Consider the following 15,149-nt stretch of genomic DNA (forward strand, 5'->3'; position numbering starts at 1 on the left):
ATGGTGCCACCGTGGCCAGTTATATACATTCTTTTATTAATTTATTTGCAAGTCAAGAAAAAACTCTGAACAAAGATAAAATAGGAACAGTACGTATGTATAGAGATCATTTTGATTACATTAAGTATCTGTGGCTACTTTGCGGGAGAAAGAGGTGGCGGGGAGGGGGGAAAGAGTGCTTACAGATATCCGGTGGGCTGTGAAGGGAGGGTTTGTTCTGTTCTAAGAGCTGAGTTACTGGGCGGGAATTGACCATATAAGTTTATCAGTTGTTTACAGTTGTCAGTGTCTTTGTGCTACTGAAGCATTCTTGCTTGATCTGCGGTTTCTGTCTTAGTTGTTGGCTAAATTTTAACTCTTGCCTGACAGTGCCCTCCTGTTGACATATTGAATTTTTAGGTGAGATAAAGTCAATACTTTAAATGCTTTGATATACTTGATTTGTTTTAGGGTTGCCCAGGGGAGGGGAGAGGGAGAGGGGAATTGGGGGAAGGGCGTAAAGGTAGGAAACATAGTAAGAATTTTAAGCATGTGTTTAAAGTACTCACACATAACGAGAGGTTAGTAACATAAATATAGAAGCAGTAGCAGCTGTTTGGACAATGGTTTACTAGGAGATGGGGCTGTAGGATTCATTATGAACAGGATTTTTCAGTCAGGTGATAGTTCGATTGGATAGTTGAACTTGGATGCAGCCTTTAGTGGTGCTGTCATGAATGTTGGTAGATGCAGAAGCAGCAGCCAGGACTATTTTGAGTAGTAGCTTTTTGGCTAGTGTGTTGTCCAGGTATAGGTTGTTATATTACTGGGGCGCCATTGATATTTCAGTAAACATATGGCCAGGGAGGTGCACATCACCTGGAGTAAATGAGTTAGTAATTTGCAGGCACATGGACGGTTTGCCTGGCACTGTAATGGTCCGTACATGTAACAAGATGCAGCGGTGATGAAACACCACTGAGTAGCGGATACTTGTACAGCAACATTACCGTTTGCAAGAGGAAGGACGTCCACCACCACAGAAGAGGACGAGGTTGAAGGACGAATGGTAGAACAGGAACACATGATGTAGCAGTCCATTTTTGTACAACAGTTTGAGGTTGTCATTAGTGTAGCTACCAGGGAATGGTGCCAGGTATCCAGACAGCCTTACTTCATACACCATATTGTTATATATTTAATAGACTTTAAAAAGGGAAGAAGAAGAAAACACATGGGTAGGGATAACAGAAGGGTACACAAGAAGGAAATTAAAGGAGAAGGGTGAGTCTGGAGGAAGGAAAGAGGCTACTATTAGTTGCTTAGAAATGCCTGCAATGTGGGCAAGGGTGGGAGAGGAAAGAGTATGAGACGGGGCGGGGGGGAACCCAGGCATACATTTAACATGAGGGTTTTTTTGCAACGTTAAACAGATTATGAGCCAGCATATTACAAGCACGACCTTTAGCTTGTGACTTCGTCAGGTTGACTGTAGCATCTGCGTTTTTTTTTTAATGATTTTGTAAAAATCCTTTAAGGCTACATTAATTGCAGTTAGAGCATAAGATAACCTGGTGTTAGTATGCTTAAGGGCATGGGTGGTTTGGCCTTTGATCCAAGAATTGTGTGACTTTTTAGAATTTAAATTAAGCATATTTAGTATGGAACTGGATCTTCCAAAAAAATCCTCTGTCATCTAACATGCTACGGTTTTTTTTGGCTTTTTCCCAACATTTTGTGATTTTTTTGCATCCCGAAATTGGGGGTCTTATGTGTGTGCCCACATCCCCTGAAGCTAAATACCCAGTTACAGTCCAGATCCGGTGAGATGCAGGGAGGGAGCCAAAGACTGCTCCGGGGCTGTGGTAGTTGGACTGAGACCTTGGAGCCTGGATGTTTTTGGAGGCGAGCTGCAATTACGATAGCTTACCCCCAGACCAAACCACCTAGAACCTAAGTGTCTGGTGTTTTTACTCATTCGCCTCTGCCTCTTGTAGGGAGTTGCACATACTGGCCAGCTTTGAAACAGGTATCTTGTGTAACATGTTCCAAAGGCTGTTTTGCGCGCGACAAGCTTGGGAGGGAGGGGGGAGAAGCGGAGCAGAGGCGGCATGCTCAGGGGAGCAGGCGGAGGCGAGCTGGGACAGCGGGGGCACATTTCTAGGGGCGGTATGGCCGGTGCCAGAATGCCACCCCTAGAAATGTGCCGCCCCAAGCACCTGCTTGTTTTGCTGTGCCTGGAGCCAGCCCTGTATACTGTTAGTAGTTGGGAGAGCGGGGTCAGTAATGGAAGCAGATGCTTTTGTGTCCACAAGAATTGTGCATGGCCAGCCCCTTATTCATGCTTGTAAGTCTGGCCTCAAGGGATCTATATCTGCATTAGTAGTACAGATGAGCAAGGGTGCAGGGGGTGCGCTGGATTTTAGCGGGTCATGGAATTTAAAAGCCTGGCCATTTCCTTTTTGCTTAGGTGTGAGTAAGGGTTGGCAGCTGGTTGAGATACCGGTTGGGGCCGGTTGCCCAGGGCTACTCGGCTTGGGCATCTAGCTTGGGCATGATTTCCCCACATACAAAACACTGAGGTGTGTGAGGGGGTGGGGATGGGACCAGGACCAGATTGGCAAGGGCAGTGAGGTGCTGCAGGGGGATTCAACTGGCCATGATGTCCCTGACTAGGCTTTTGGGCCTTGCGCCTGCAGTTTTTTTGGGTATGCCCGAGACACCCACAATTATAGCAGGCTACATTACTGTTTGCTGTTACCACAGAAACACGCGTAGCCTTGCTCTTTATTTTTTTTAGCTTATTTGGCTTTGCGTTTGGAGGCCCACATATAGATGGACTAGAGCCTGGGTTCACTCCCAAATTAAGGGCTGTTTACAGGTGGGAGTTAAAACCTTCCTTTAACATTTTTAGAAATGCCTGATCAGTTTTCTCTGAGTCCGCAATACCTGCATTGCTGGAATACATCTCCCATTTTCTCTCTCAATACTGAGAAGCAGGCTGGTCCTTGCCTTATCCCCAGTTACTGGCTCCATTCCCCAAGGCTTCTTGGATTGCTTCCTTGAACTCAGTGGAGGCACGGGTCATATAATTTTCAGATTCAAATTTTACAGAGGCCCAAACGCTGTTTCGGTGCCCTTCTGTAGGGATCTTGGCCCATGATAGGTTGGGGCATTTAGCTTTCTTTAAGATATAAAGATCCCTGGGATATAACGTAATATTGGCTTATTCTTTTTCAGAATATCAAATTTGGGTCTTTGGGCTTTATATCGGGGAGATCTTTCAGTAAGCCCCTTATTTCCTTTGTGCTGAGAGTAGTGTACTTGTGAGTATTATGGGCCACTCTGTTTTCACCTGTCCCTGACCACCGAGTGGTCACTTGGACAGGGGCCAAGGGAGCACTGGCACTTAATTCTGGGTTAAAGGGTGGGAGGAGGAGGAAGAGGGGGCCAATTATCTCGATCTTCCCCTGTGTGTGCCAGGTTCCAATTTTGAATTTGTTTTTTAAGGTGTTTCCAATTAGTTTCATTTTGTTTTTTATTAATATTGCTGCCTAAACCAAAGTCGGTGAAATTACCCTTTTTTGTTTGCTAGCAACAATATGCCACGCAGAAGAGTTGTTTTCTTTTAGTTTTGCTTTTAGAGCTTTGTTTTCTGCTTCAAGCTTACTCATCTTACAGTTGCAATTTGCCTTTTAATTGAGCTCTGATGGTAAGAGCCTTTTAGAGTATTTCTAACTTTTGTAATTTCCATTTATATTTGCAATACATTATTACAGTCCTCTTCTTTAATTTTTATTCTCTGACCAGACTATTATGACACGCTATCTATCATACTCATACCCTCATTCCATCCATTTTTTGCCATTGTCTTTTGAACCATCTCATGTTTCCCCTTTTATAAAATCAATGAGTATCCCTCCTGTAGAGGGCATCATTGATGTTTCCCGGTGCAGCTCTGGGATGGGAGTGGGACAGGCACCCATTGTGACCGGTGCTCTGGGGCTGGATCCAGAGGGACTTCCCTCCTGGTTGGTTCAGGTCTCTTGGGTGCCACCTTTGGCAACCGGGCAGAGTTCCCTGGATTCCAGGCCTGCCAGTTGTCAGATCTCAGCGGGGTATATTTGAAAGGCCTGGCAGCTAACAAATACTCCTTTTGTAATCTGTACCACAGTGGCAAGCGAGTCGGGGCTATGCTGCCAAGCCCATGTTGGAATTGACATTGGCAATATGTCTAGGTACTGCTCTAAGACTCATGTCTATGATGGCCGCAGTTGTGTGGACCTCAGGGCGTAGCCATCGGTGGCCCAGTCTTTAAGGCATTGGGCTTCAGCCTTCGGGTGAGCCCCTGAGGCAAAAAACTCTGAGCAGAACCTGCACTGGTAGGTTTCTGGGGATACTCCCAGGCAGACGAATGTGGCAGCCTTCACTGTCCGATAATCTCTCACTGATTCGTCATATGAATGGGGATATGGGGAAAGCAGTGGACACGATATACCTTGACTTTAGCAAAGCTTTTGATATGGTCTCCCACAGTATTCTTGCCAGAAAGTTAAAGAAGTATGGATTGGATGAATGGACTATAAGGTGGATAGAAAGCTGGCTAGATTGTCGGGCTCAACTTGTACTGATCAATGGCTTGATGTCTGGTTGGCAGCCGGTATCAAGAGGAGTGCCCCAGGGGTCAGTCCTGGGGCCGGTTTTGTTCAACATCTTCATTAATGATCTGGATGATGGGATGGATTGCACCTTCGGCAAGTTCGTGGATGACACTAAGCTGGGGAGAGAGGTAGATATGCTGGAGGGTAAGGATAGAGTCCAGAGTGACCTAGACAAATTGGAGGATTGGGCCAAAAGAAATCTGAGGTTCAATGAGGACAAATGCAGAGTCCTGCACTTAAGAAGGAAGAATCCCATGCACTGCTACAGGCTGGGGACCGACTGGCAAAGCGGCAGTTCTGCAGAAAAGGACCTGGGGATTACAGTGGACAAGATGCTGGATATGAGTCAGCCGTGTGCCGTTGTTGCCAAGAAGGCTAACAGCATATTGGGCTGCATTAGTAGGCGCATTGCCAGGAGATCAAGGGACGTGATTATTCCCCTCTATTAGGCACTGGTAAGGCCACATCTGGAGTATTGCATCCAGTTTTGGGCCCCCCCCACTACAGAAAGGATGTGGAAAAATTGGAGAGAGTCCAGCGGAGGGCAATGAAAATGATTAGGGGGCTGGGACACATGATTTATGAGGAGAGGCTGAGAGAACTGGGCTTATTTAGTCTACAGGAGAGAAGAGCGAGGGGGGGATTTGATAGCAGCATTCAACTACCTGAAGGGGAGTTCCAAAGAGGATGGAGCTAGGCTGTTCTCAGTGGTGGCAAATGGCAGAACAAGAAGCAATCGTCTCAAGTTGTAGTTGGGGAGGTCTAGGTTGGATATTAGGAAAAACTATGTCACTATGAGGGTGGTGAAGCACTGGAATAGGTTACCTATGGAGGTGGTGGAATCTCCATCCTTAGAGGTTTTTAAGGCCCAGCTTGACAAAGCCCTGGCTGGGCTGATTTAGTTGGGGATTGGTCCTGCTTTGAGCAGGGGGTTGGACTAGATGACCTCCTGAGGTCCCTTCCAACCCTGATATTCTATGATCATCCAGGGCCTGGTAAGCCACCTGAGCTTCCCCAGACAGGAACAGAGCCAGGTGAGTGGCCTAGGTCTCTTTATCCCAAGCTGTAGTTGTGGCTACCCGCTCAAAGGTGACTAAATAGGCCTCCGGATCATCATGTGGGCTCAGCTTGGCCAGTGGTATACCCAGCCCAGAGTTCAACTGATTTTGAGGAGGCTGAGCTAGTTAGTCGCTGCAACAATGCCTCCGGGAATTGCTGCTCCTGCTGCTGCTAGTGCTGCTGGAGCTGAAGCCTCTCTAGTAGTACAGCCCGCTTTTATTGAGCGGCCCGCTGCACCTCATGTTGTGTTTCAGCTAGCACCCTCTTGGTTTCAGTAGAGCTGTGCTGCTGCTGGGCCAGCAGCCTTACCAACTTTTCCATTGGCCCCTTGTTTCAGGGGTTGGTCACGAATCCCCACTTCTGGTACCAGTGTAATGGGGCACACTCACCTCTCGTGAGTGCCCCCTTGGCTGAGTGCATGTGCCTGCTCTCTCTCTTTGAGTTTGTCCCTGCTCCAGGATAGAGCAGTGGCCCCAAGGCTACCACCCTCATGACAATGTCTTTGTCCACTTGGGCTTTCTGGCTACATCCCTCCAGCTGTGCCACTATAGTTCAGTTCCCACTCTGGGGTGCCTCAGTGTCCAGGCCACTTCCTCCCTGTGGCTAATGGAGGATGGGTTCAGAACCTGGTCTCACTCACTACTCTGGGTCCCAGCCCAGGGACCCTGCTGATAGCAGCCATCTGCTGTGTCCCTTTAACTCTGCCACACAGCTTCTCTAATTCTCTGGGCCACTTCCCCACAATTGTGCGCTGTCTTCACCCTTACCTCAGGTTCTTGTCCTAATGGAGTCTCATCAACCAGCTCAGGGCTCCTTCTTGCTCTCCCCAGTTTCTGGAAGCCCTGCCCTGTCTGGAGTTCTCCAGCTTCATCAGCCAGCCACACACCATCCACATTTCTGCAGCACCTGCAAGGAACTGAACTTCTTCTGGCCCTGCAGCTCTTCTTATAGTAGGCTGCTGGCCCTGATTAGCTGCTTCCCACACAGCCATTCTAGGCAGCTTGGAGGACCCTCTTCACTTTCCTTTTTTTGGGTGGGGTGTGGCAGGGCCAGGAGGCCTCCAGCAGGGGGCCTCAGAGGGTCTGGTATACCTCATCACAGTGAGGATTACTATTGGTATCACTACCCCACATGAAGGACTGTGTTTAAACCCCATTGAAGGCATCACTGAGAAAAACTAAACAATACAACTAATGCTAATCTAACAATAAGGATACTAATAACTATATGCAACAAAAGAAAACTAAACTGATTGAGAGGTTGTGAGGTTAAGACCACACACCGCTCCAACTCCAGCCTCGGCAGTAAAGAGGAACTGAGGGTTGGTTGAGGCGGCAGTGTCACCTCCAGGGCTGGATTTACACCTTATGTACCCATAGGCACAGCATCTTCAGCACCTCCCTCCACCACCTACAGCTGACCTCCAGGCTTTCTGTAAAAAATTAAACTTTTAACCCACTTTTAAGTTTTAAGCGCCCCTAGAATGCCGGTCCCCCTAGGCACGTGCCTACTGTGACTAACTGGAAATCCGTCCATCATCACCTCATGTAGTCGGGGAGGGGCAATGGCCACAAGATGCAAGTGCTGCCCCTTGACAGGTATTGCTAAGCAAATTTTTCTTGCTCTGGAGTGCTGGGCGCGCACACACACACACCTGAGTGGCATGCACAGCTGCCTCTACTGGAAGAAGAATCTGCATTTATACTTTATAACAAGCAGATGAAATGCAGATGGTGGAAGAGCCCCTGTGACTGAGGACCTGGGGTCGGTCAGTAATTTACATGTTAAGATAAGGTAAAATTGATCAGAAGGATTTAACAGGAGGTAAATCCATGCTACTTTGATTTAGCTAATACAGAAACTGGATACATCCAGCATGAGGGTGCAGCTCTTGAGTAGTGCTGGAATGCTCCAGAATGCCTTTCTGGCATTTGGTTTAGGAGCCAGAACAGTGTCCCGGTACTTGTCATAACTGTAAAGCTAAAAATATTTGAATTTTTTAAGAGACCTTTTCCAAAAATCCTACATCAACCCCCTGCTAATTCTAGCATTCTGGCACTTATTTTTTTATAGGACTCAAGCACAGTGAGGATAGGATCTAACACATATAGTTAAGAGGGGAGGACATGCAAATTGAGCTGACTGCATGGGAGGTGGATATAATAGGCCAGGGGAGGCTTGCTGCTGGTGCTGGACACCTGGGTGCGGGTTTTGGGAGAAGTTTTTTGTTTGTTGTGGCCCATGCAGATTCCAGGGCATCTGAGGAGGCGGTATGTGCTATTCTGCTTCCTGGGTACATCAGTAATCTCCCTGGACTCCAGAGAGATTACTGATGAACCCAAGAAGCTGAGTAGCAGATACCGCCTCCTCAGCCGTGCTGGTACCTGCATGGGGCATGTCAAGGTTCCTCCCCCACTCTGAACTCTAGGGTACAGATGTGGGGACCTGCATGAAAAACCTCCTAAGCTTATCTTTACCAGCTTAGGTCAAAACTTCCCCAAGGTACAAAATATTCCACCCTTTGTCCTTGGATTGGCCGCTACCACCACCAAACAAATACTGGTTACTGGGGAAGAGCTGTTTGGACACGTCTTTCCCCCCAAAATACTTCCCAAAACCTTGCACCCCACTTTCTGGACAAGGTTTGGTAAAAAGCCTCACCAATTTGCCTAGGTGACTACAGACCCAGACCCTTGGATCCTAAGAACAATGAACAATCCTCCCAACACTTGCACCCCCCCTTTCCAGGGAAATGTTGGATAAAAAGCCTCACCAATTTGCATAGGTTACCACAGACCCAAACCCTTGGATCTGAGAACAATGAAAAAGCATTCAGTTTTCTTACAAGAAGACTTTTAATAAAAATAGAAGTAATTAGAAATAAGAAATCCCCCTTGTAAAATCAGGATGGTAGATACCTTACAGGGTAATTAGATTCAAAACATAGAGAACCCCTCTAGGCAAAACCTTAAGTTACAAAAAAGATACACAGACAGAAATAGTTATTCTATTCAGCACAATTCTTTTCTCAGCCATTTAAAGAAATCATAATCTAACACGTACCTAGCTAGATTACTTACTAAAAGTTCTAAGACTCCATTCCTGGTCTATCCCCGGCAAAGACAGAATATAGACAGACCCACAGACCCTTTGTTTCTCTCCCTCCTCCCAGCTTTTGAAAGTATCTTGTCTCCTCATTGGTCATTTTGGTCAGGTGCCAGCGAGGTTACCTTTAGCTTCTTAACCCTTTACAGGTGAGAGGAGATTTCCTCTGGCCAGGAGGGATTTTAAAGGGGTTTACCCTTCCCTTTATATTTATGACAGGGCATATCAAAACCTCAGGTTCTTCTTTGGGGGGAGATGCTGTCATGTTCTTTAGGATTTTCCCAGGTGGCTTGGGGTCTGGGGAGGGGAAGGAAGGGGAGGGAAGGTTGCAGTGCAGCTAGGGTTGCCAACTTTCTAATCACACAAAACCAAACATCCTAGCCCCGTCCTTCCCCAAGGCCCCGCTGTGACCCTCTGTATCTCAGGGGAACACCCTGCATCCCCTTGTTCATCCTTATAGTATGATTGTGTGGTATCCAATGCAAAGTTTGTCATGTCAGGTGTCTTCAGAAGGCTCATGATGCACTGAGCATTGTTGTTATAGTAATGTTATAGCTTGTAGTTTTATGTATAAAGTTATGAGGCTGAAAATGTGTCCTCGTAGCTTAAAACAATCCCAGGCAAAACTCTCCAGGAACAGAGGGGCAGTTCACACCTCATCAGGGCATGTATGGGACAAACCCAGTGAGGAACAAAGGACACTGGCCTAGGCAGCAAGAAGGGATATGTTGGACTCCCGAGTGAGTCAGCCCCCTTCCCTTGGTCAGTTTGGGACTATGACGAGGTAATGCTCACCTGAACCTGAAGGTGGGGGGGGCAACGCCAAGAGGGAAGAAAGAACATGATAAAAGGGAGAGACATTTGCCATGCTCTTCCTCTCTCTTCCACCTCCATCTACAGACATCACCACCAACTGACTGAAGCGCTGATCAAAGAGCCTGGCTGAAGGCCAACCAGCAGCCTGTGGTGAGAAGCATCTAAATTTGTAAGGGCACTGAACGTGTTGAGATCATCTTAGAATGTGTTTTTGCTTTTATTTCATTTGATCAAATCCGACTTGTTGTGCTTTGACTTATAATCACTTAAAATCTATCTTTTGTAGTTAATTTGTTTGTTTGTTCTACCTGAAGCAGTGCGTCTGGTTTGAAGTGTGTCAGAGGGTCCCCTTGGGATAACAAGCCTGGTACATATCAATTTCTTTGTTAAATTGACAAACTCATATAAGCTTGCAATGTCTAGTGGGCATAACTGGACACTGCAAGACAGAGGTTCGTAGGGTTGTCTGGGACCGGAGATATTGGCTATTGTCATTTGGTTGCAGAATCCAAACAATGACTGTCCAAAAGTGCTCACTCACATAGCTGGGAACAGCTTACATGCCAGAGGCTGTGCATGAACAGCCCAGGAGTGGGGGTTCTCACAGCGGCGCAGAGTAAGGCTGGCTCCCAGAGTCAAGGATTGGAGTGACCTAGCAGATCACCAGTCCAGATAACACCAGAGGAACTTCACAACTGCCCCCTGCTCACTACATTACCCCTCCCTCAGTGGCTCTCTCTCCCCCACCCTCACTCACTTTCACTGGGCTGGAGGTGCAGGCTCTCCGGTGAGACCAGGGATGAGAGATTTGGGGTGCAGGAGGGGGCTCCAGGCTGGGGGGTGGGGCCAAGGAATTTGAAGTATGGGAGGGGGCTGCAGGTTGTGGCAGGGGGTTGGGGTGTGGGAGGGGGTATGGGATCTGGGCTGGGGGTGCAGGCTCTAGGGTGGGGCCAGGGATGAGGGGTTCAGGGACAGCAGGCAGAGAGGGATGAGGTCTGACTGGGGCAGCAGGGGATAAACCCCATGTTTGATACTGTCCAGGCCAGAGGGATTATTACCAACAACAAGGGGGCTCTGTGCTGTCTGTAACTCTGCTCTTTGTCTCTCTTTGAAGGTGCTGATGAACTGAGGCTGGCGGATGGAGGCAGCCCCTGTGCCGGGAGAGTGGAGGTTAAACACAACAATCAGTGGGGGACGGTGTGTGATGATCGCTGGGACATGGAAGATGCTGAGGTGGTTTGTAAGCAGCTGGGATGTGGATCTGCTGTCAGCGCCCATGTTTGGGCTCATTTTGGACAAGGATCTGGACCAACTTGGCTGATTGTAGTTGATTGTGATGGTGACGAGTCAGCGCTCTGGGACTGCAAACATCCAGGATGGGGTATAATCACCTGCTCTCATTCTGCTGATACTGGAGTGATCTGCTCAGGTAAGAACTTGGCAAATCTGCCCCCATAGGAAACTCACCATGAAAGAGAAGGGACTGAACCCATGTGTGTGATGTTCCTGTTGAGTCAGAACTGGACCATGCCCTGCACTGGGGTCCATGTGGAGCTGACCAGTCTCTCCCTGAGCTCCTCTGGGCAAAGTGGGGATGAGCAGGCTGCAACATCCTCTAGGATGCCAGTATGGGGCAGGTGGAGGTCAGGTGGTCCCATTAGAAGGTCTGTGCTGGTAGGTGCCTGTGTACAGAAGCCCAGTATCTCACTAGGGTCTCAGCAGCAGGTCGTGACAGTGACTGCTGGATCTGGGACAAGAGCCAATGGGGGTTGAGTGCTGTGGAGCTTTCCCCAGAGTTCACTGAGGCAGCAGGAGAGGAGCCATGAACCTGAACTTGGCAAGGGGGAGGCAATCAAAACAACTGCACCAACTGTTAATACATCCCAGAATAATGTTCGTTGTTTGTTTTTTTTTGCAATGGTGTTACACTGACTCATATTTAGCTTATGGTCCACTATGACCCCCAGATCCTTTTCCATAGTACTCCTTCCTAGGTAGTCATTTCCCATTTTGTATGTGTGCAGCTGATGTTTATTGATCTTTATTAATGACCTGGACGTAGGAATAGAGAGCACACTGATCAAGTTTACAGATGACTCAAAGCTGGGGCTGGGGGTTGCCAACACTTTGGAGGACAGAGCTAAAATTCAGTGGGATATTGATAAATTGGAGAACTGGCCTATATACAACAAAATGAAACTCAACAAAGACAAATGTAAGGTGTTACACTTAAGGAAGAAAAACCAAATACGCAAATACAGAATGGGGGATAACTGGCTTGGCAGCAGCACTGCTGAGAAGGATCTGGGAGTTGTGGTGAATCACAACCTCAACATTAGTCAGCAGTGCAATGCTGTTGGGGAAAAAAGAAAATGCAATTTTAGGTTCCATTAACAGAGACATAGCATGCAAGTCATGGGAGGTGATAGTACTGCTCTACTCAGCACTGGTTAGGCCTTACCTGGAGTACTGTGACCAGTTTTGGTCACCAATGTACAGAAAGGATGTGGAGAAACTGGAAAGGATCCAGAGGTGAGCAACAAAGATGATCAAAGGGATGGAATGCAAGGCATATGAGCAAAGGCTGAAGGAACTGGGTATGTTTAGCTTGGAAAAGAGGAGATACGGGGGGACATGATAGTGGTCTACAAATACTTGAAACGCTTCCATAAAAAAAATTGAGAAGTTGTTCTTTTGCTACAGAGGACAGGACAAGAGGTAATGGATTCAAACTACAGCATAGCAGATTTAGATTAAATCTCAGGAAAAATTTCCTAACTGTAAGTACAGTAGGACAATGGAACAGACTGTCCAGGGAGGTTGTGAAAGCTCCTTCACTGGACGTTTTCAAAAGGAGGAAGGATAACCATCTGTCTTGGATGGTTTAGACACAACAATTCCTGCACCTTGGCAGGGGGTTAGACTAGATGACCCTTGAGGTCCCTTCTAACCATATGATTCAAACTCTCTCATCACTGGAGCACAGAAATTGTCAGATTGGGTAAAGGATTCCTGCCTATTTAAAAATATCTGTTACTGGGAGAAGAAGGTGCCATTCGTTTTGTCTCTATGAAAGTGTGTGGAGGGCTATGGGATGTCAGTGCAACCCCTGCTTACTGATGGATTTATTGACTTTCTAGGTCACATTGAGCTCCGGCTGGTTGGAGGGGGCACTGCCTGCTCAGGACGTGTTGAAGTAAAACATGGAGAAACATGGGAGACAGTCTGTGATTCACACTTAGATTTCAAAGCCGCTACAGTTATCTGTAATGAATTAGGGTGTGGACAGGCTGTAGCCATCTTGGGAACAGCTCACTTTGGAGAAGGACATGATCTGATCTGGAAGGAAGCATTCCAGTGTGTGGGGAATGAGACTGTCCTTTCAAACTGTCCCAGGATGTCCCATTCTAATGAGACATGCTCCCACGCTAATGATGTTGGCCTATTGTGCTCAGGTAAGAATTCAGATTGATGACTTTAACATACCATAAACATGGGTCCGGCAGCTGGGATACTCAGTCTCTTTTCTCCCACATCCACCTAGTTCTCCTGTGAACGCACATCTCGGAATCCTTTGCATGTTTGCATGATGCTTCAGAGGATTCCAGTTTGCTAGCAAGGGTGGCTTCACTCTCTCTCCCCTCAATGGGAGCCAGAAGGGATGGCAAGAAACCACATTATCTCTCTCACATTCCTCACTCTATTTCACGTATCCTCAATAAATGGGGGGACAAGGTGGGTGAGGTAATATCTTTTATTGGACCAACTTTTGTTGATGAGAGAGACAAGCTTTCAAGTTACATCAACTGCAGTTGGTCCAATAAAAGATATTACCTCAACCACTTTGTCTCTCTAATAGCTGGGACCAATAAGACTACAAAAAGACTGCATCCAATAAATGGAGACACTTCTATTTACTTTTCTTCCTCTATTACATCACAGTCCCAGCAATGCTCTGATTCTCCTTTATCCTTCATTAGGGGTACATGTTCTCCAATGCGCTTCCAGTGCTGAGAACTCCGTTTCCTACACTCCCTACATTTGTAAAGCGATAGGACATGGTCTAGCGGCCTGAGAACAGAACCAGCACCTGGGAGACATGGTTCCAGCTTTGCCATTTTGTTCATTAATCCCCATGCCTCAGTTTCCCCATCTGTAATAATAATTACCTACCTCAGCGAATAGTTATGAAGCTTAATTCATTAATGCTTGTAAAGTGCTTTCAGGCACTTGGATACATCATGCTACATACAGGCCACGTGTTGTTTCAGATCTTTACTGACAGAATTTGTGCAGTTGTCACCACTTATGTGTGTTGTTGCCCTGTAACAGGGGTTGGCTTTGTGCCCCCCATTAATATGGATCTGGTTTTCAGATATAACAAACACTGTCTTCTTGTTAGGGCCAAGATCTTGTCAGGACACAAATCTAAATGGGTGAGTTAAAATAAGGGCTGGACCATCTAGTGCATAGCCTTTCCCATCACCGCTAGTAGCACAGCCTGGAAAGGATCTGTACTGCCCACCAGCCTGCCTGTGGAACACACCATTGGCTGAAAGAGCCATCCATTGCAGCCAGCCAGTTAGCCTGTCTCTGTGTGAATAAAGAGCCCATGGTCATGCTGCTAGGTTGGGTATTGGGATGGGTGGGGGAAATGGAAAACAGAATGGTCCTTTTTCCTAAAAGGTAAAGTCCTGGGGAGAGGAGGCCAAGATCTGAGAGGGAGCTCATTCCTCCATAAAGAGGGGCAGAGAGAGAGACCCTAGCCCTCTGGTGCTCATTATTGCAAATGTCTCCGAGAGCTCCTAGAGATAATAAAGCTTTCTCCTCTCCCTGCCCCTTCCCCAATTTTCCCTTCACTGGTGTGTTTCACTCCCTGACTGATTTGGCAGGGGCAGTTGAGGGATCTGCTCCATATCTTGTGGGATTGAGCTCTGTATCTGGGGGACTGTGACACACCAGGGCACAGTCCAGACTAACGAATAGCTGTGTCACCCCTGCCCTTTAACCTAGGGTGCCCTTTATAATATCTTGAGGCTGTAGCCTCCAACCTGGACTTCTCACAAACAGCCTCCAGCATGTAAGTCACTTCCAGTTATGTTTGTGCTGCTGCCAGTCAGCCACACCTTGGTTCTTACCAGCCTTGGTTATACTGCAGGGTGACCCCAGGACACCTCCATTGCCAGATCTTCCCCTAGAAAAGTATGTCCTGTGTTGCCCAGTCCTCTCCTGGACAGCACAAATATATTAAGTTCATTATTCCTTTAAGGGAATGATATGCCAGTTTATTACTTTAAATCAAGTACCCAGATACTTCAATTTAAACACCCTGGATTAGATAAAACAGTAAAACAAATTTATTAACTACAAAACAATTTTAAGTGTGTATAAGTAATGAGGCATAAAGTCAGAAATGTTTACAAGAAAAATGTTTAATAGTGCCTAACTCCACAAACTATGCTAGATTCAAGCAAAAATTCTCATCACATGTTTCCAGCCAGGTTACTGACCAAACTCTTCAGGTCAGGG

The 15,149-nt window shown here is 47.0% G+C and overlaps 1 protein-coding gene across 1 annotated transcript in view; it reads left to right on the forward strand.

Moving 5' to 3' along the window:
- The first annotated feature begins 4,613 nt into the window (after positions 1 to 4,613).
- The window catches only part of LOC141974751 (scavenger receptor cysteine-rich type 1 protein M130-like), a 53,032-nt gene continuing 42,496 nt past the window's right edge, over positions 4,614 to 15,149 (forward strand). The window contains 2 exon segments of the mRNA XM_074934729.1: positions 4,614 to 4,662; positions 12,761 to 13,075. Of these exon segments, the coding sequence (XP_074790830.1) occupies positions 4,614 to 4,662; positions 12,761 to 13,075 (364 nt within the window).

The sequence above is a fragment of the Natator depressus genome, chromosome 1 (genome assembly GCF_965152275.1).
Source record: "Natator depressus isolate rNatDep1 chromosome 1, rNatDep2.hap1, whole genome shotgun sequence".
Classification (NCBI taxonomy): domain Eukaryota; kingdom Metazoa; phylum Chordata; order Testudines; family Cheloniidae; genus Natator; species Natator depressus.